Source organism: Heloderma suspectum, chromosome 3 (assembly GCF_057233095.1).
Source record: "Heloderma suspectum isolate Gila_16-S chromosome 3, 16-S_ref, whole genome shotgun sequence".
NCBI lineage: Eukaryota > Metazoa > Chordata > Lepidosauria > Squamata > Helodermatidae > Heloderma > Heloderma suspectum.
The window spans coordinates 155,523,060-155,544,081 of NC_139460.1; the positions used below are offsets into that span (position 1 = coordinate 155,523,060).

The 21,022-nt window shown below is 41.5% G+C and overlaps 1 protein-coding gene across 20 annotated transcripts in view; it reads left to right on the forward strand.

The window, feature by feature from the left end:
- MYCBP2 (MYC binding protein 2) overlaps window positions 1-21,022 on the forward strand; it is a 198,523-nt gene that overhangs the window by 78,286 nt on the left and 99,215 nt on the right. For 19 of the 20 annotated variants that reach the window (XR_014789262.1, XR_014789263.1, XM_084844798.1 and 16 more), the window contains 13 exons: window positions 1,354-1,471; window positions 2,733-2,937; window positions 3,128-3,281; window positions 4,489-4,661; window positions 8,708-8,833; window positions 8,926-9,053; window positions 10,108-10,199; window positions 12,846-12,980; window positions 13,083-13,166; window positions 14,883-14,979; window positions 15,981-16,173; window positions 17,366-17,640; window positions 20,402-20,623. Coding sequence is in view for 18 of the 20 variants with exons in the window: in XM_084844798.1 (XP_084700924.1) it covers window positions 1,354-1,471; window positions 2,733-2,937; window positions 3,128-3,281; window positions 4,489-4,661; window positions 8,708-8,833; window positions 8,926-9,053; window positions 10,108-10,199; window positions 12,846-12,980; window positions 13,083-13,166; window positions 14,883-14,979; window positions 15,981-16,173; window positions 17,366-17,640; window positions 20,402-20,623 (2,002 nt within the window). In the remaining 2 variants the exon portion in view is untranslated. The remainder of the gene's footprint in view (window positions 1-1,353; window positions 1,472-2,732; window positions 2,938-3,127; window positions 3,282-4,488; window positions 4,662-8,707; window positions 8,834-8,925; window positions 9,054-10,107; window positions 10,200-12,845; window positions 12,981-13,082; window positions 13,167-14,882; window positions 14,980-15,980; window positions 16,174-17,365; window positions 17,641-20,401; window positions 20,624-21,022) is intronic. The other variant, XM_084844787.1, reaches the window with a different exon arrangement.

Below are 21,022 nucleotides of genomic sequence, written 5' to 3' on the forward strand. Positions count from 1 at the left end.
ATTTGTCACCCTCAACTCGTGGAGGGTGACGATCTGAAGAAGAGAGCTTCTTCTTTCCATGGAGGCTCTCCACATGAGCAAGAACCCTGATTTTCCAGCATTCTTGCTCACATAGAGAGCCTCTACAGATAGAGGAGGTTCTCCTCTTTAGACAGTCTCTCACCACACGTTTAGAGAGAAAAAAGCACCAGCAGAGGCTGGTGGGGCTGGAGTGCTCCTTTTCACATGTTTGCTCTATTCAGGTTCAGGACACCTAAACAGAGCTTGTGTGTGTATGATTTCTGTATCTGTAGATATACGCTCTCTCTCCCGCCAACCTATATTTATATTTAGGATACTAGGTATATAGGAAGACCCACTAGATGTTATTAAACTCTGTCAGGTTCTAGGAAATGCCTGTACCATCAGAATAATTCCATATTTCTGCAGCATTAAATAATGTATTAATTTAGTAGTTGAATAGCTTTTCTTCTCACAGTAATTGTCTGCATTCCGCCAGATGCATGAATGGTTATTCATCTCATCAGGACAGCTGGCAGAATCTTCATGGTAGCACCCGTAAGATTCTCTGCACGCTCCTGAATATTTCACATACCCCAGAATATGTATCAGACAAACTCAAATAAACCAGCTCAGTTTATTTCTTATTTCACCATTGGACCATAGACCCTGAGATTACTTGTGTTTGCAAGTGTACCTATAATAGAGCTATAAAGGAACATCACCATGAAGCATACACCAGTCAGTAATATGATGTGTGCTTCTGTATTTATGAGATTTATATAACTGAAAGATATACCCATCTTTTTTTTGGATGGTGAAGGCTTTGAAATAGCAGAGTAGGTTGGAATGGGCTAATGAACTGGTTAGTGTGACAGCTGACATTGAATAAAGCTCAATTAATGAGTCATCTGGTTTTTCTCGTAGTTGAGTTGTGGATGTATGCATGCCATGTTCAATATATGTCACATCTTCACAGACCATAGTAATGGGAAAGTAAATCAGTTAGAGTAAGTCAATTAAAGGATCAGATTTGCAAGACAAAACCGTTAGAGTATTCCTCATAACTGGAAAATGACATGGATATTTTTTATAGCGTTCAAACTGTTGAATTGTGCTTTCCTACTACCATATACTAATGACTACTGTTAACTAATCTAATAGTTTATATCCTTTCCTTTATTATGCACAGTTCTAACTGCCAAATATGTATCAGAAGTTATATGTTCTTGATTTAACTGTACCATGTTAGCTTCATTCATTACTGTCATGTGCACGTATTGTATGTTTATGGTGGAGTATTAACGTGTACCTAAGAATGGATGAACTTATGGTGGCTTTATTTTGATTTAGGGGATGTCCTACTCTGGTACAGGCACTACCAGGACCTAGCACACAAGTTACTGCTGGTAGCAATCATACAGCTATTCTGTTAATGGATGGACAAGTCTTCACATTTGGAAGCTTCTCTGTAAGAAATTTTTTTAATTACTTTTCAAATACACTGAAAATACACTGTTACACTGTTACATGTAGAATACTTTTCAGAATTTGTTAAAGCTACTGTTCTTGGGAAAGGATATAATTACAATTAGTGATGTCACCTAGGTTTGGAATTTGAAGGGTTGAAAACAAATTTCTCCAGTTTGAAACCCTTCCAAAGCCCATTATGAGCCAAGCCCAAACCCCATCGAAGTTTCAGACCCAGCTTATAGCGGGCTTGGCTTAACATGATTCTTATCAGCACATTCCACCTCCCTTCCTTCCCTACCCAAATATACCTGGTTATGACAGCATGGGAGAATTTCATTGGGTGGCCTCTGTTAGGCCTTAGAACAGGGGTGGGCAACACATGGGTCACATGCTGTCCCCTCGTCCTTCTATATTGCCATTGTGCCATCAAATTTGGTAGCGGTGAGAAAAAACACATGTTCCCTTGAAAACAAAGCTCATGGGGAGGGCTCACCTTGTTATACTGCAAAATTGGACTCCCCCAGGGTGTCTGGAGTGCAGTTTTGCATTTAAGTAAACTACATGCTCCCTGTGCCCCTTGTTTTAAAGGGAAAGTGTGTGTGTGGGGGTGATCCCTGGTGGGTTCTGGGTTGCAAAAATTGGCCCCTGGACCCTACAGATTTGCCCACCCCTGCCATAGAAGCTGACATACAGTGCCCAAGGGCCACCAAGGACCATAGGAGATGTAGTTCCCATTCTCCATGACAGGGACCCATGGTTCTTGATTAAGGCCCCAGAACAGTTCCTTCCCGCTGCTACAGCCAAGTTTCGGTGAGAAAGGGACATGGGGAAAACTCATCAGTGGTGGTTGGCTTGCTGGTGGGGACAGGAGGCTGCTCTAGGCCCTATCTGAATTCTTGTGCTTAAATGTATTACTTTGGATCTGATCTGAATCAATCCCAAATTAACTCACTTAAATACTGCCCATTCCGTATTGAGCCAAGTAGAGTTCAGTCATTACTAGTTAAAAATGTAATGCTAATAATTAATATGAATAAACTCCCAGTTTTTCTGCCAGTCATTGATACTCATCAAAGTGCAAAAAATGAATCATGATTGGTTGATGTAACAAATCTTCTATATATCCATCTGATAAAATCACATTTTTATCATTTGTCCACCTTAGTGCCACAATTGGTGTTTGCTGAGAACGTTTGATAATGCTCATTCATGTAATAATAGAGTTTCTAACCATTTTCATTTCTAATTTACATTTTTAGAAAGGGCAACTTGGCAGGCCCATTTTGGATATTCCTTATTGGAATGCAAAACCAGCACCTATGCCTAACATAGGATCTAAGTATGGACGTAAGGCTACTTGGATTGGAGCAAGTGGTGACCAGACTTTTCTTCGGATTGATGAAGCACTCATTAACTCCCATGTGCTTGCTACATCAGAGATCTTTGCTAGCAGACATATAATAGGCAAGGTTCATTTTGTCTTTAATTGTAATTGCAAGGCTCCAGTGACCTCCATCTCAATCTATTGCAGTTGCTTTTGCTGGTGCATTGGCTTCCTCAAAACAAAGTAAAATTATTCTATCTCAGTGTATTGTTACCACTTAAGGGAATTAATGAGGACTAAATATATGAATTCTGCTTATATTTTTCTCAGGCTTGGTACCTGCGTCTATATCAGAACCCCCTCCATTTAAGTGTCTTTTGATAAATAAAGTTGATGGAAGCTGTAAAACATTTAATGACTCTGAACAGGAGGACCTTCAAGGATTTGGTGTATGTCTAGATCCTGTTTATGATGTTGTTTGGAGGTAAGTGTTGGTTAGTGATAGTGGCTGGAAACAAAAACATATGGTATGTATGGGAGAAAAGAACTTTCAGAAAAGAGTGTTGTGAACATTAAATAGGTATTCTACCGCAGCCTTCTGTTCTTGGACTGTTGAATCTTAGCTTTCTTTTGCTTAATATTTTTAAAAGTTAGCCAGCATTGGCATGGAGAAAATGTAGAAGCCAGACTACAGAGTATGCATGCCTATAGTGTGTGTTTCTTGAAATCACACTTGGGGGGGGTACGCTGCTGTTTAGAAGGAAGGTAATACAAGGGTAATACTACACATTGTCAGGCTTAAGAGATAGAACAAGGAGTGGCACATGGTAAAGGGGAAGGTAGAGAGTGGCAGTGAGAAGAAAGGGTGTGTGAAAGGGAGAAGAATGGGGAGAAAAGGAATTGCAGCTAAAGGAGTGATCGCCTGGGGACATGAGGCAGGAACTGGAAATTGAGGGTGTTATTGGATGTAGGGAAGCAGGGCTCTGGGCATTGGAGGAGTAACATAAAAGGTAGGAGGTGGGAGGATAGGTCATAGGAGAGAACACCTAGAATATTCTGAGAGCCTGAAATTTTAGCTCCCACCCCCATTTGTGATTATTTCTCAAATGGTCTTTTGCCTTAGTGCCCATATGTGGGGCACAGAAAGCGGTTCACTAGCTTTTGAGTTCAGCGGAATTCCTTCACTGTGGCCAGCACGTACACATACTAGGAAAGGGTCTTGCCTGCAGAGACTTGTAGCTTGGCCCTTTGCATGTTTACCTCAAAGTAGGTCTTACTGAGTTCATTGCAGCTAATTCCTAGATAAGAGTGTGTAGGATTGCAGGCTTTGTATTGAAAATGTTATTTTCCTGAAGCTACATAATTTAACCAGTTTCTGCTTCAATAAAGTTGCCATTGTCACAGAGAAAGCATGTCTTTGCTACCTCACTGCCCCACAACTGTCTCCTATGTTTGACTACAGGCTGAATGAGACCTACCTGTCTATCCATTGCCCTTGTTGTAGAATGGGGGGCATGCTTTTTGGGGCTCTCTAGGCTAAGAAACCATCATTTGAATCAGTCTTCAATAATAATGGCATGGAAAGATGACTGTTGCATAGTTCTTGTTTCTAAGTCATGTATTTATTTATTTATTACGCCACTCTACTGCCCAATAGCCAAAACTATATTGACACCTCTTCTCTTTGTCAGGTTTCGACCAAATACAAGAGAGCTGTGGAGTTACAATGCAGTTGTAGCTGATTCCAGGCTCCCCTCAGCCCCTGACATGCAATCCCGCTGTAGTATTCTAAGCCCAGAACTTGCTCTTCCAACAGGGTCCAAAGCTCTTACGACAAGGTCACATGCAGCTTTGCACATTCTAGGTATGAATTGTTCACCTGGTACACCAAAAAATAACAAAAGTTGACGAGGTATAGCTTATTAGCTTCTAGGAAACTATGGTTTATGTGTCCTGATGCTTTAGTAATTTAGTTTCAAGGCTTTGAATGATGAATGGCAGCACTTCGGTGAATCCACATTCTCTTAGGGGTTACGCATAAGCCTATTTCCTGTTTAAGTGAATCTGCATTCTGATCTGGGTAGATTCTAATAAGCTGTTAACCATTCAGTTTGTACCTTTATGGTTTTGTAAAGCTGGCTGGAAAGTATAATGCATACATTCAGTGGTAGTGTGGATAAAGATGAGAAAGCCAGGAAATTGAGAATTTGATAATCGGGTATAGAATTCTGATCTGAAGGAATTTGTTCTGTTTGGTAATGGGAGTCCTTTTGTTGTTGTTGTTCAGTCATTCAGTCGTGTCCAACTCTTCATGACCCCATGGACCATAGCACGCCAGGCCTTCCTGTCCTCCCCTCTCTCCCGGAGCGTGCTCAAGTCCATATTCATTGCATCAGTGATACTATCTAGCCATCTCATCCTCTGCCGTCCCATTCTCCTTTTGCCTTCAGTCTTTCCCAGCATCAGGGTCTTTTCCAGAGAGTTTTCTCTTTGCATTAGGTGGCCAAACTATTTGAGCTTCAGCTTCAGGATCTGTCCTTCCAATGAGCACTCCGGGTTGATTTCCTTTAGGATTGACTGATTTGACCTCCTTGCAGTCCAGGGGACTCAAAAGAGTCTTCTCCAGCACCACAGTTCGAAAGCATCAATTCTTAGACGCTCAGTCTTCCTTATAGTCCAGCTCTCACAGCCATACATTACTACTGGGAAAACCATAGCTTTGATTATGCGGACCTTTGTCGGCAAGGTGATGTCTCTGCTTCTCACTATGCTGTCTAGGTTTGCCATAGCTTTCCTCCCAAGGAGTAAGCGTCTTTTAATTTCATGGCTACAGTCACCATGAGGTGATCTTGGAGCCCAAGAAAATAAAATCTGTCACTGCTTCCATTTCTTCCCCTTCCATATGCCAGGAAGTGATGGTGCCAGATGCCATGATCCTCGTTTTTTTAATGTTGAGTTTCAAACCAGCTTTTGCACTCTCCTCTTTCACCCTCAACAAGAGGCTCTTTAAATCCTCTTCACTTTCTGCCATTAGGGTGATATCATCTGCATATCGGAGGTTGTTGATAATTTTCCCGGCAATCTTAATTCCGACCTCTGATTCATTCAACCCGGCGTTTCTCATGATGTACTCTGCATATGAATTAAATAAGCAGGGCAACAATATGCAGCCTTGTCGTACTCCTTTCCCAATTTTGAACCACTCGGTTGTTCCATGTCTGGTTCTTACTGTTGCTTCTTGACCCTCGTACAGGTTTCTCAGGAGACAGGTAAGGTGGTCTAGTACTCCCATCTCTTTAAGAATTTGCCACAGTTTGTTGTGATCCACACAATCAAAGGCTTTAGCATAGTCAATGAAGCAGAAATAGATGTTTTTCTGGAATTCTCTTGCTTTCTCCATGATCCAGCGAACGTTGGCGATTTGATCTCTGGTTCCTCTGTCTCTTCGAAACCCAGCTTGTACTTGCGGTAGTTCTTGGTTCACATACTGCTGAAGCCTAGCTTGTAGGATTTTGAGCATCACCTTACTGGCATGTGAAATGAACGCAATAGTACGGTAGTTTGAACACTCTTTGGCGTTGCCCTTCTTTGGAATTGGAATGTAAACTGACCTTTTCCAGTCTTGTGGCCACTGTTGAGTGTTCCATATTTGTTGGCATATTGAGTGCAGCACTTTAACAGCATCATCTTTTAGGATTTTAAATAGCTCAGCTGGAATACTGTCATCTCCGGTTGCTTTGTTGTTAATAATGCTTCCTAAGGCCCACTTGACTTCACTCTCTAGGATGTCCGGCTCAAGTTCAGTGACCGCACTATCATGGCTATCAGGGACATTCAGATCTTTCCTGTATAGTTCTTCTGTGTATTCTTGCCACCTCTTCTTAATCTCATCTGCTTCTGTTAGGTCCCTGCCTTCTTTGTCCTTTATCATGTCCGTCTTTGCACAAAACGTTCCCTTGATATCTCCGATTTTCTTGAAGAGATCTCTAGTCTTTCCCATTCTGTTGTTTTCCTCGATTTCTTTGCATTGTTCATTTAAGAAGCCTTCTTGTCTCTCCTTGCTATTCTCTGGAACTCTGCATTCAGTTGGATATATCTTCCCCTTTCTCCCTTGCTTTTTGCTTCCCTTCTTTCCTCAGCTCCTTGTAAAGCCTCCTCAGACAGCCACTTTGCTTTCTTGCATTTCTTTTTATTTGGGATGGATTGAGTTGCTGCTTCCTGAACAATGTTATGGACCTCCGTCCATAGTTCCTCAGGCACTCTGTCTATCAGGTCTAATCCCTTAAATCTATTCCTCACCTCCACTGTATATTCAGAAGGGATATGATTTAGGTCATACCTGAATGGTTTAGTGGTTTTCCCTACGTTCTTCAATGTAAGCTGAAATTTTGCAATAAGCAGCTCATGATCTGAGCCACAGTCAGCTCCAGGTCTTGTTTTTACTAACTGTATAGAGCTTCTCCATTTTTGCCTGCAAAGGACATAATCAATTTGATTTCGATATTGACCATCTGGTGATGTCCATGTGTAGAGTCGCCTCTTGTGCTTTTGGAAAAGCGTGTTTGCTATGATCAGCGTGTTCTCTTGGCAAAACTCTATTAGCCTTTGTCCTGCTTCATTTTGTACCCCAAGGCCATGCTTGCCTGTTATCCCGGTGATTTCTTGACTTCCTACTTTAGCATTCCAATCCCCTATGATGAAGAGGACATCTTTTTTTGGTGTTAGTTCTAGAAGGTGTTGTAGGTCTTCATAGAACCCATCAACCTCAGCTTCTTCGGCCTCAGTGGTTGGGGCATAGACTTGAATTACTGTGATGTTGAATGGTTTGCCTTGGATTCGTACTGAGATCATTCTATCGTTTTTGAGATTGTACCCTAGTACTGCTTTTCCCACCCTTTTGTTGACTATGAGTGCTACTCCATTTCTTCTAAGGGATTCTTGCCCACAGTAGTAGATATGATGGTCACCTGAATTAAATTTGCCCAACTTGTCCATTTTAGTTCGCTGATTCCCAAGATGTCGATGTTGCCATCTCATGTTTGACCACCTCCAGCTTACCTTGATTCATTGATCTGACATTCCAGGTTCCTAAACAATATTGTTCTTTACAGCATCGGACTTTCTTTTCACCACCAGACACATCCACAGCTGAGTGTCCTTTCGGCTTTGGCCCAGCCGCTTCACTCTTTCTGGCACGACTTGGAAATACCCTCTGCTCTTCCCCAGTAGTACATTGGACACCTTCCGACCGGAGGGGCTTATCTTCCGGCGTCATCTCTTTTAGCCTTGTGATACGTTCCATGGGGTTTTCTTGGCAAGAATACTGGAGTGGGTTGCCATTTCCTTCTCCAGTGGACCACATTTTGTCAGAACTCTCTGCCATGACCTGTCCATCTTGGTTGGCCCTGCACGGCATAGTTTATGGCTTCACTGAGTTACGCAAGCCCCTTCACCACAACAAGGCAGTGATCCATGAGGACATAAGAGTCCCTTTACTATGAGATAAATTACCAGAAAGGTGATAGCAGCTACTGAATGTGTGCTTTATGGTAGTTTCAGTACCACTGGCAAAACCAATTTAATTAAGCTCCATTCTAATCTGGTTTATCAGTCATATGTCAGGACGCTCTCCAAATCATCTACAGATGTGTTTCAGACATTCTTTCTTAAACTTATTTTTTCTAAAGTGCTAGTATGGGTCAGTCAGACTGATACAGTTGTCTTCAGGGATTGTTTTGTTGTGATCTATCACAATGGGTTTCTTCCCATCTTCTGATCACTCAAAAGGATAATACAATGGAGGTCTGTCATAGTCAATTAATATAGCTGGGTCTAGTTTCTTATAATCACTAGTCAGTCTACTAGTTAACCTACCATGTTGTGTTCAGCGTTTTCCTTTTCTTTTTTTAGGTTGCCTTGACACATTGGCTGCTATGCAGGACTTAAAAATGGGTGTGACAAATACAGAAGAGGAGACTCAAGCTGTGATGAAAGTATATTCCAAAGAAGACTATAGCATTGTCAACAGATTTGAAAGTATCTATCTATGTATCACATATATAACGTTTTCCCTTGCATGGAGTCCATGAAATTGATTGTGTAAAGACTTGCATTTTCTTTTGTTTTAGGTCATGGAGGGGGTTGGGGTTATTCAGCCCACTCAGTAGAAGCCATTCGCTTTTGTGCTGATACTGACATTTTACTTGGTGGCCTTGGCCTTTTTGGAGGCAGGGGTGAATACACTGCTAAAATAAAGGTAAGGAAAGGAATATTTTGGAGTGTGGTTAAATCTGAGTTTAGAATGTAGCATTAAATTGATCAAGCTATACATAGGAAGAAAGATGTAGAAAGAGATTTCTAGATCTTGTGAAGCCATGTTAAAACATTATTGTTTGCTTTTCTGGGGGGAGGGGAGATTTCAGAAAATAGAAAATTTGAAATAAATACATATTTACAGCAATGTCCTTGTTTTTCTCAAACTTAGTTTCTCTCCCACCCTACCAAAAGAAAAATATCCTATAATTCCCCCCTATTTATAGGTTACCATATACATACTCCTTAGTATACTTATAAAATTTAGTGTAATAATAGTAATTTTTAAAATGTTCATGGCACATACCTAAAACTAGGTACAGCATGAAGCTCTGTGATAAGCTGCCATTCAGTTTTCTTAAGCTTTCCCCCCAGGTTTTCACATCATTTGAGGTAGATAATCTATTAAAAACTTAAGTGAATCCATACGTAAAATGCAAAATTTAAAGTCTTCCTGAATGCTCTTTAGAAAATAGAGCATGGACAACGTATTAATCTCATCTATGAATACAACTGATAGAAGACACTTTTGTAAGGTCTACATGCCTTTTGATCCTCCAAGCCCAACACAGTCCATTTGTCATGGATTTTACCCACAATAAACCTCCAGTTTGCCTGCATGGGACTGCAGGCAAAAGAATGGGTTGATAAGCATTTGGCAGGCCACAATACCTGGCCAGTGGGCTGTATTTGGGTTGGGTAGGTAGGCCCTACACTACTGGAAAGTCTCAGTGCAATGTTCTACTTAGCATGCTGGCCTACTGTTGCATTGCTGCATTCCTCTGTGAACCCATCGATCACTGCTTGATGGGCTATGAAATCTTATGTAATACTGTTTATTACAACGTCCCTTCACTGACATACTCTGAGCTCTGCTTCATTGTGGTGCACTCATTAATAACTTCCCTGGCAGGAGAGAGATCTGGGGGTGGGGGTGGGGTGGGAATGATATATGAATAAGGCAGGAAAGTAAAACTCTTAAAGGTTTCTTTTTTCAGTTGTTTGAATTGGGTCCAGATGGAGGTGATCATGAGACAGATGGTGACCTTCTTGCTGAAACCGATGTCTTGGCATATGATTGTGCTGCAAGGTAAAATAAAGAATTAATTGACCTTCATTTGAGTAGAAAATTGTTTACATGTGTGGAATTATTTGACACATAATGAACATAATTGTAAGTTGCGCTAATATGTAAAAATTTGGCAGAAATATTAACATTAACATGGGATATAAACATAGTCAATACAGAGAAATGCAGGATATAAAAATATTTGCTAGTTGAGATGTTGCATCTGCGTAAGTCTTTCCTTCACTCTCTTGTTGCAGAACTCAGAGTCAGAGAGACCACGGAGTGAAGGAAAAAGATTTTTTTTATTTAACGCGCGGGCTTAAGGCTGGAATCATTTCCAAAGAGCCAGAAGCCCCGAGGCACATCAACACATTGCTTTTATAGATATTGTGACACATAGGAAACGGCTCCTCCTTTCCCTCCTGTGTGGGGTTGCAGTCCTCAACATTTCTTCTCCTAGCACCATTGTTTATAATACAAGAAATGGGTCATAGGGTAGCCATGATAAGCAGAGAACAGAAACACAGTATGCAATAAGCAAAGAACAGGAACATGATATGCAATTTGACTTAACCTCAGCCTGCTGATAAGTAAGGAAGTTTCCACATTGCAGTTCTTGCTAAACTATGGTAGTTCAGCAAGAACATGAGACCACTTAGTCTGACCCCCGATATGGCTGCTACACTCTCGCTTATCTTAAATTGGATGCATTCCCATTGCTCCTTTCTAACTTGATATGCATGCATAGGGGAGAACAGTGCCATTCATCACTTCTACGGATCCTGGCCCAAGTGTGTTATGAAAAGAAAGGGTAGGGGACTAATGAAATACTTCATTGTACTTCTCTGTCTAGGACTGGATGTTTAGCCTCACCCTGTACAATAATGGCCAGGATCTAGAATCCTTCAGACAATGCAAGGTTTAGTATGTGCCCACTGAGATTTTGAATTTCCTTCCTGAAAAGCAAGTCCATATGCTATGGATCAGTCTGCTTTTGAAAGACCCCTCGGTTTCAAAAGTGGCTTGTTATATGGCATTTGGGAGTGGGCAGGGGTGGGCTGCTATTTAAGAAATACAAGCCCAAAGACTGCTTAGGTATGCAGCACTAGTTGTGTAGTTTATGGAGCCCAGCCTAACGCATTTAAAATATATATAAGTGGTTAAAATAAATAAAGCCTAATTAAAAACTTTACACCCTGTCAAACATTTTTATAAGTCTTAAGCCACTTCTAAGTGACTTCTAAGCCAGTTACTGTACTTTTGGTGAATAGGAACGTAGGAAACTGCCATAGACTGAGTCACACCATTGGTCCATCTAGCCCAGTATTGTCGACACTGGCTGGCAGTAGATCTCCAGGGTTTCAGGCAGGAATTTTTCCAGCCCTGTCTGGAGAAGCCAGGAATTGAACCTGGGACTTCCTGCATACAAAGGATGTGCTCTAGCACTGAGATACAGCACCTACCGTTAGCTTGAGCTGCGTTTTGCAGTGGAGGGGCAGCTACCAAGAGCACCTTTTTTACATTCTCATCCAGTCTTAAATGGGCATGTGGATATTAAATTTAAGAGGACGTTCTCCGTTGATCTTAGTGATGATCAAAGAATATGAGTGGAGGCAGAGCACCCCCCCCCCATTATAGTAGTTTAGCCGATAGAGTAACGTATAGCACAATCTTATACATTGATATTTAGAAGTGAGTCCCATACAGGATTACAGCATTACTGAATCAAAGACTGAATAGTGAACTAGGAAGTCCATGATTTCGTTCTTGCCTTTACCAGGAACCCAGGTAGACTTCAGCAAGTTTCTCTCTGTTAACCTCAACATGCGCTCCCCTGCAATATAAGGATAATAATACTACTTATCCTAAAAGATTGTAGTAAGGATTACTGAGAATGTATGTGAAGCAGTGGGAACACACTCTAAAGTGAAATATAGATCCTAGGTAGTAGTATTATTAAATATATATCCTGTGACAATCTATACTCCTCCCTCCAAAGCTTAAAATATAGCTTGTGGAGAGATACAATAAATGACATTGGTGTAAGGAAAAGCAGTATAATCTAGGTTGTGTTCTTGAAATAAAGAGCATGCTCAAGAAAATCAACACAAACCTGTTTCTTTTCAGTAGTACAGAATATCGTCTACTAGGGATTGGATCTTAACATAGTTTTCTGCAAACAGAAGGGCTCCTTCTGTCTAACAGAGGATCCTGCTGGCAGAAGCAGGGAGGAAGCATTTTTTTCTGATTTCCCAACCTACCGCTGCAGCCCCACTGCACTGTTCTGGAGGAGCCCCCATCCCTCTGGAGCATATTTTCAGAGGGTGCAAGGAGCCACAGAGTGAAGGGGGAATTGGCAAAGGTTGCTTTTCTCCGCTTCCCACAGCGCCAACTAAGCCTGGATCCAAATCTACATAAAAGTTAACTTGTACAATAAATTTGAGCATACTTCAGCTCTGAAGCATTTTGTTGCTGTTCTGCTGTCCCCAAGTCTGTTGCAAAGTAGCAAAGTACTTTATGTTACTTTAATGCTTTATGCTAACAAAGTAGCACTAAAATGAAACTTTGAATATAACACAGTAGATGCACTATATTTCACTTGTTTTTTCCTTTTTGTTGTGGAACTTAGCCATTAGATCAGATTTTTCTCTTGTGTTTTTCTCTCAGGGAAAAGTATGCAATGATGTTTGATGAACCAGTTCTTTTGCAAGCTGGGTGGTGGTATGTAGCCTGGGCACGAGTGTCTGGTCCTAGCAGTGATTGTGGGTCTCATGGACAAGCTTCTATTACTACTGATGATGGGTAAATATAGGTTTCTTTCACGTGTGAGTGTGTATGTTGGGGGTGTTGTTGTCTGAAACAGAGGCTATATCACTGATGTTTGAATGGTGTTTCTTCTTTCAGCGTTGTCTTCCAATTTAAGAGTTCCAAGAAATCAAATAATGGTACAGATGTTAATGCAGGTCAGATTCCTCAATTACTGTACAGGTAATTCTTTTTTCTTATTTTAAGATAACATGGGAATGGGGAGAGGTTTAATACAATGTTCAGTGAAATCTATCGTACATTAATACAACAGCAATTTCTTCTTTTGTAAGCAAATATTTCAGTTCTGTAACTTTTTTTGCTTGATGAAGATGCAGTAGTCATTCAGCCAATCTTTCACTATATTTGATATTACACTTATGTTCCACCTTTCCTTCAAGGAATGCAGGGTGGTGTGTATAGGGTGATCCCATTTTTTCCTTACAACTCTTGAGCAAATGTAGTCTGAGAGATAGTGGCTGGGTCAAGCGTGCCTGGTGAGCTTCATGGCTAAATGAGATTGTATCTAGATCTCCCCAGCCAAGTGCAATGCATTAAGCACAGCTCTCCGCTGGATTTCTTCCAATTGCCACCACTAAGCCTGCAGCTTCAACACCCTGCAGCTCACTCATTACTATTCTGGAGTATTCCCTTGACCCACCAGAACAGCTGGCAGGGGGAACAGAATCTTCCATGAGTGGAATGCCACTTCCAGTTCTGAGGACTGAAACCCTTGTCTGCTACAAGTTTTGTCCTCTTCCCCCTTTTTAGAGGATCAGATCCTTACCGTACATTAAGTCGATCTGTTGCAAGTCCTGATTGTGTGAAGGGAGATCTATGTCCACCTTTTCTCTTTTCCAATAGCATAGAAGATAAGTGTAATTCAAAAGAAAAAAAGTGTAGCGTTTTATTGAATGAATTGAATAGATGCCTTCCGAATCAAGATAACATGGGATCCTTTAAAACGGGTGGGCAACTTGTGGCCTTCCCGATGTTTTGGCCTACAACTCCCATCAACCTAGTCAGCATAGCCAGTGGTGAGGCATGATAGGTGTTGTAAGCCAAAATGTCTAGAGGGCCACAGTTGCCCACCCCTGCTTCCAAACATGAATGTGGAGTTGCCAGCCCGGGGCACTTTCGGTTCTGGCCCATGCTCTTCCCTCATCTCCAGCCCCCTGACTCCACGTGGCAGTTCTGTGTTTGATTTCCCATTGGAGCCAATGGGAACTTTTTTCCAAGGTCAGCTGCTGCGCTGGTGGTGTGTGTGTCTCTTTATTGAGATCGCAGCTGGAGAGTGAAGGGTTAACCCTCCACTTCATGTGCAGCTGCAATCTTGGTGAAGATCCCTTTGTGCCCCCCACTTTGTGTGGCAGTTGGGCTTGAATGAGCCCTTGCTGGAACCACAGCATGGCTTTTTCAGGTCTAATTGCCAGGTGGAGGCAGCAACCTTGGTCAAGATTGCAGTTGGGGAGGGAAGGGCTAACCCTCTTCTCACCAGGCACTGATCCTGATGGAGATTGCACCTCCCCTACGCAGCCATTACAGTTGGAACGTATAGGAGGCTTTTCTTTTTTCAAGCCGAATCGCCGGGTTGGGGGGCAGTCTTTGTATGTGTGGTGAGTGTACGTTTCATGGGTCCTGCCCACTTTTTGCTTACAGCACCTATCATGCCCGTGACTGGCTCGCATTCCCTGGATGGCTGGCCTTGAGAGAATGCGGCCCTTGCAGGGGAGAATATTTGCCACCCATGCTTTAAAAGATCAGGTGTACGACTAAAACATGATTAATGTGTTTTCCAAATGGATTCCATATGAAGTTGTTACAGCGTACCACTGTTTAAAACCTAGTTCTAGAATGAAGGAGATACTCTCTTCTTTTTTTTTTCATTTTTGCTTCCAGGCTGCCAACAAGTGATGGCAGTGCATCAAAAGGAAAACAGCAAACAAGTGAGCCCGTGCACATTTTAAAGCGATCTTTTGCAAGAACTGTTTCAGTGGTGAGTATCAGTCTGTTTGTGTTCATTATTATACCATCCAATATGTTTTAATGTTCCACTGTGCCACATGAAAGCATTTTACAACAAGCCTAACTTTTCGTGTGTCTGTTAGCATGAATGGTGTATTCATTCCTAAGTAACTTTGGTTTAAGGTGATGCTATTTTAGTCGTGCAAAGTTCAAGAAACTTAATAGGAGAACATGATGGTTATTTTCCTCATTTGATAACCCTATTTTTCCATTACTGCAGTAACTAATTTCTTTCCATACAAAAAAAATGGCTGCAAAGTTAGATTAATCCATCAACATTTTTCATAGTACCTTACATTTGGCTAGGTCTAGTCTGTCCTGTTAGATCTTCCATTTCCCTGCACTAATTCAGTATCTCTCAAAAGTTTTGAAAGGGAGAGGGGCATGGGGATGGCTTCTAGATTTCTACCTTGTGTTGTCTACCCCAGCAGCAGAAATCAGTTCTATAGGTGAATGTGTAGAGGTTCTTATAACACAGTTGTATGCATCTTTCTTTTGAATGAGAGGATCTGTGGACTAGATTACTAATCCAACACGTTGGTACTGAAAGAAGAATAAAAAAGGATACCTCTGATCCCTTCCTAAAACCAGAAAATCAGAAGCAATTTCTGAATTTCCTTCTCCCCAAATCAACATGGAATGGCGGTGTTCCTGGATTTGTTATGTAATCTGCTGAAAATCACTCTAGAAACTTTTAACTGAAGAGCAGTATCAAATTGTTTTAAATAAATAATATAAATTAATGGAGGGGACTATAGATTAATGAGGGTCCTTTGCCAGGACAAAGGAGATTTTACCCGCTTCTGGATCATAATGTTTTCCTGGAACTTTGTGCGCTGCTTCAGGTGTCCCTCACCACCCAGTAGGGCACTGTTCCATAGTTTAAGAACCACTACACTAATTAATATTTATTGTTTGAAGTTGATTGCTTTTCATCTTTTTTCTTTTAACAACCTTCTTGTCCTGAAACAGGAGTGCTTTGAGTCATTATTGAGCATTCTTCATTGGAGCTGGACAACCTTAGTGTTAGGAGTAGAAGAGCTCCGAGGATTGAAGGGATTCCAGTATACAGCTACCCTTTTGGATTTAGAAAGGCTGCGATTCGTTGGCACCTGTTGCTTGAGGTTACTCCGTGTCTACACGTGTGAGATATATCCAGTGTCAGGTAACATGCTTAGCTCCAATATTTTAAGTGTATAAAACTCAAATTTACACATGAACATGTATAACAAAGTTAATTCACCAGATTATGGTAAATAAAGTAAATCTGAAATCTCCTGGCTTCTGGCCTGGGGCAATGTAGGCACAATTTCACTAGATCCTTCTTGGAGATTTCATAATTTACTATGGATGAGTTCAGATAATCATAACTTGAGATATGAGAAGACTTTTGGTAGTGACATATCCCTTAACTTCACCCTTTGTAATGGTAGCAAAGAAACAGGAAATCTTCCATTAAAGTAGAATATTTTCCTGTTTCATCTAAACCAGGAATCTATGGTGTAATGATGAGAACATCCATTCCAGCACCCATCCTTTTCAATCAGATCACTAGCAACATGCCTTCCACCTTTTTTTTAAGCTGCTAGCACATGCTGTTTTTCAGACCGAGTCAGAAGAGACTGTATTTCTCTCAGTGGGGCTGTTTGCATGTCTTGGTGGCAAATGGTTGGTTAATTAACCCAAGATTTGCAGTGATGTGCAGAGCGCGCTAGCCATTTCTGGTTTCAATAAACAACCTAAGACCTCCCATTGGTAGGTTTTAGCATGACGTGTGATTTATTGTTGGGTTAACTCTGGGTTGTTTAATCCATAAACAACCCAGAGTGTCTGGGTCTGCGCATCATGCTAAGAACCTACGAATGAGGCATTCATAGGTTGTTTATTGAAACCAGAAATGGCTTGCGTGCTCATGTGGGTTAATTAATTTGCTGCCATGCTGTGCGAAACAGGTCAATGTAAGGCACCTTAACTTGGACATTAGGGGGTCTACTAACCCAAGCTCTCAATCCCCAACTGGTTGAGCCTTAACCCATCCTCTCCCTTTTTATTTCCCTGTGGCTTAAAGCCCAGCAGACTAAGGTAGTCTAGATGAGGGGGAGGAGAACTCTCCCTTGAGGTTTATCAGAAACTCACTTCAAATCTCAGGTCTAGATTGAACATATTTATTAAAGAATATAATCATGGAACAAAGGAAAGCAGGCAGATGTTTGGCAAATAAAGAGTACAATACTTATTTACCTATGCTAAGTGATTGTTCACATGTGGACTATATGTTTCATTTATGAACCCAAACTGCATTACTAGATTGGATCACTGGTAGCAATTTTGTTAATATACTTCTGTCTTTTTTCCAGCAATTACTAAAGCTGTTGTTGAAGAAACCAGTAAGCTGGCAGATTGTATTGGGAAGACTAGAACCTTACTAAGAAAAATTTTATCTGAAGGAGTTGATCACTGTATGATAAAGCTGGACAATGACCCCCAAGGCTATCTCACTCAGCCATTGAGTCTTCTGGAAGCTGTTCTTCAGGAATGCCATAATACTTTCACAGCCTGCTTTCACTCTTTCTATCCAACACCAGCCCTACAATGGGCTTGCCTTTGTGACTTGCTAAATTGTTTAGATCAGGTATTAAAGAGATTCTTCACATAGTCTTTACACATCAGAAATGCTATTATGAAACCTCCACATACAGTCAGGGGCAGAAATATTGGAACAAGGATAACTGTTTTGGCAGTTGGCCTCTGTACACCACTACATTCAAGTTGAAAGGAAACACACCCAGATGGGAGCCAAGTTAGGACTTTCAGCTGTAATTCAAGGGGTTTGACAAAAGTGGGGCACTAACCATTCAGGAAGTACAGCCAGTGGCATACACCCCCCCCCCCATCGTTGGTGGCTCATAAGTAATGGAACAAACCAACATCATTTCAAACTTAAGGATTGCCTTTAATACCTGGATGAAAATCCTTTGCAGTCAATGACTGCCTGAAGTCTGGAACCCATGGACATGACCAAATGCTGCGTTTCCTCCCTCGAGATGCTTTGCCAGGCCTTTACTGCAGCTGCCTTCAGCTGCTGCTTGTTTGTGGGTCTTTCTGCCTTCAGTCTTGTCTTCAGTAAGTGAAAAGCATGCTCTGTTGGGTTGAGATCAGGTGACTGACTTGGCCATTGAAGAACATCCCACTTCTTTGCCTGGAGAAACTCTTGGGTAGCTTTTGCTGTATGTTTTGGGTCATGATCCATCTGCAATATGAAGCGGTGTCCTATCAGTTTGGCAGCATTCGGCTGAATCTGAGCAGCAAGTATAGCCCTATACACTTCAGAATTCATCCTGCTGCTTTTGTCAGCAGTCAGGTCATCAATAAACACCAGTGACCAGGTTCCATTGGCAGCCATACATGCCCATGCCATAACATTGCCTCCGCCATGTTTGACAGATGATGTGGTCTGTTTTGGATCATGAGCTGTTCCTTTCCTTCTCCATACTTTTCTCTTCCCATCATTCTGGTACAAGTTAATCTTGGTTTCATCAGTCCAAAGAATCTTATTCCAGACCTGGGCAGGCTTTTTTAGGTGTTTGCTGGCAAAGGCTAATCTGGCCTTTCTGTTCTTGAGCGTTACCAGTGGTTTGCACCTTGTTGTGAAGCCTCTGTATTTACATTCATAAAGCTGACTCTTGACTGTTGATGTTGACAATGACATGCCTACCTCCTCAAGAGCGTTCTTGACCAGGCTAGATGTTGTGAAAGGGTTCCTCTTCACCATGAGCAGAATTCTGGGGTCATCCACTTTAGTTGTCTTCCGTGGTCTTCCAGGCCTTTTGCTGTTGCTGAGCTTGCCAGTTAATTCCTTCTTTTTCAGGATGTTCCAAACTTGTATTGGCCACTCGCACTGTTTTTGCTATCTCTCTGATGGGTTTATGTTGTTTCCTCAGCCTAATGATGGCCTCCTTCACTCTTATGGACACCTCTTTGGACCTCATGTTGGGAGACCCAGTGAACAGCTACCAAATGCCAATGTAACACTCAGAACCACCTCCAGGCCTTTTATCTGCTTGATTGGTCATGGGCTACCCAGGAAACAGGCCACACCTGGCCATGTAGCTGCTTGTCAGCCATTCATGCCATTACTTACGAGCCACCAATGTTGGGTGTGTGTGTATGCCACTGGCTGTCCTTCCTGAATGGTTAGTGCCCCACTTTTGTCAAACCCCTTGAAATTACAGCTGAAAGTCCTGACTTGGCTCCCATCTGGGTGTGTTTCCTTTCAACTTCAATGTGGTGGTGTACAGAGGCCAATTGCCAAAACAGTTATCCTTGTTCCAATATTTCTGGTCCTGACTGTATATCTTTCAAACACTGTTTAATGGCATACATATGCTTTGCCGAAAAGACAAAGCATATTGGTAGCCCATGTTTTCCCTTATATGCCATAAAGTCGCCTTCTCAATATGCACCTATCCTGTGACTAATGCCTCCGGTCTTCAGTGATGTACTATCCTAAATCCCAATTGCAGATTTGATTCTAATCTCCAGAAGCACTCTGCAAAATCTTATTCTACTGCCTTCCCTTCCATAAAGGCTAAAGTTGGGTAATAGCCTTCTAAAAATAAAGACAATTGCAAAAATATTTTTCAAACTTTTACAACTCAAGACAGTCTGAAAGTATACCACTGAAAAGCTGTTTCTGTGATGTTAAATACAAGAGGGGGCTAGAAAGGAAGGAGGGAGGAGGAGGAGGTGCACAATAAGAAGGAAATATTTGCCTCATCCCCTCATCTGCTGTTCTCCCTGGTGCCTCTGGTTCTTTCCTTGTCCCCTCCACCTAAGCATCTCTCTCATCACCACAGCCTGCTTGCTCCTTTCCCACTGTCTGCCAGTTTCCTCTTTTATCTATACCAGTAAGTGCTTTCTTCAACTCAGCCAGCAAAGCTCCTTGTCCTGACAGGCTGTGAACTAGTGCTTGCATTTTGCCCTTTGTTCAAGATATTCCTCAGTGGCAGAAAGGACTTTCACATGTACAAGCTTCAGCCCGCTCTGGTTTTGAGGGTCAGTAGGTGTGTCATTTCAGCCCCCTCTGGGTTTGGTGTTTGTTTTTGTTTTTTTGCAAAGGTAGGGTTTTATTTTTACAAAGGTAGGGGATGACTGTAATCACTAATGACCCTTTCATTCTGCCGCATCTCGGTCTCCTGTGCTATGCTTTCAACATGTGCACACAGGACACTGAGGGTTGTAAATGTTTTTTTTATTTCAACATGCATTACCATGGAATAGTAACAAAACTATCTGTAGTTTTGTATAGCATTACAGCAGAAGAGATATCCTCCTCTTTTTTCATTGTTCCAGTATTTCATTTTTACATGCATTTTTAAATTATTTTTTTAAAGGATATCCAGGAAGCAAACTTCAAAACTTCGAGTAGTAGGCTTCTTGCAGCTGTAATGTCAGCCCTATGCCATACATCTGTGAAACTGACATCTATCTTCCCTATTGCTTATGATGGAGAAGTCTTACTGCGTTCTATGGTGAAACAAGTTAGCACTGAGAATGATTCAGCACTGGCCCATCGCTTCCCTCTGCTGGTAGCACACATGGAAAAACTTAGCCAGGTGAGTATCAGCTACAAAAACACTGCTGCAGTATGAAAAATATGGAGCAAATTTTGATAGCTTTTCATGTTTGCAATAGATCCTCAGAATCAGTGATGACATTTTTTTGATACTGAGCACCTTCATTGGGAAAAAAACCTGTAGGAAAAGATTCATGATGTCTTCCCCTCTAGACTAATTGTGTATTTGTTTTCATTAATTTTGAGCAGAAGTTGCAGTTTGCAATCTATGACCTGTGTATTTCATTCAACATGTTATTTGTTTTGCATATTTGAAAGCAAATACAGCACAGGATTATTAATATAGCCACGTAATCCTTTTACAACTGGTGGTTAAATGCCAGATCTCAAAAACATTCTTTTGTTAATGTATAGCAATCAGTTTATAAATTTAATACAC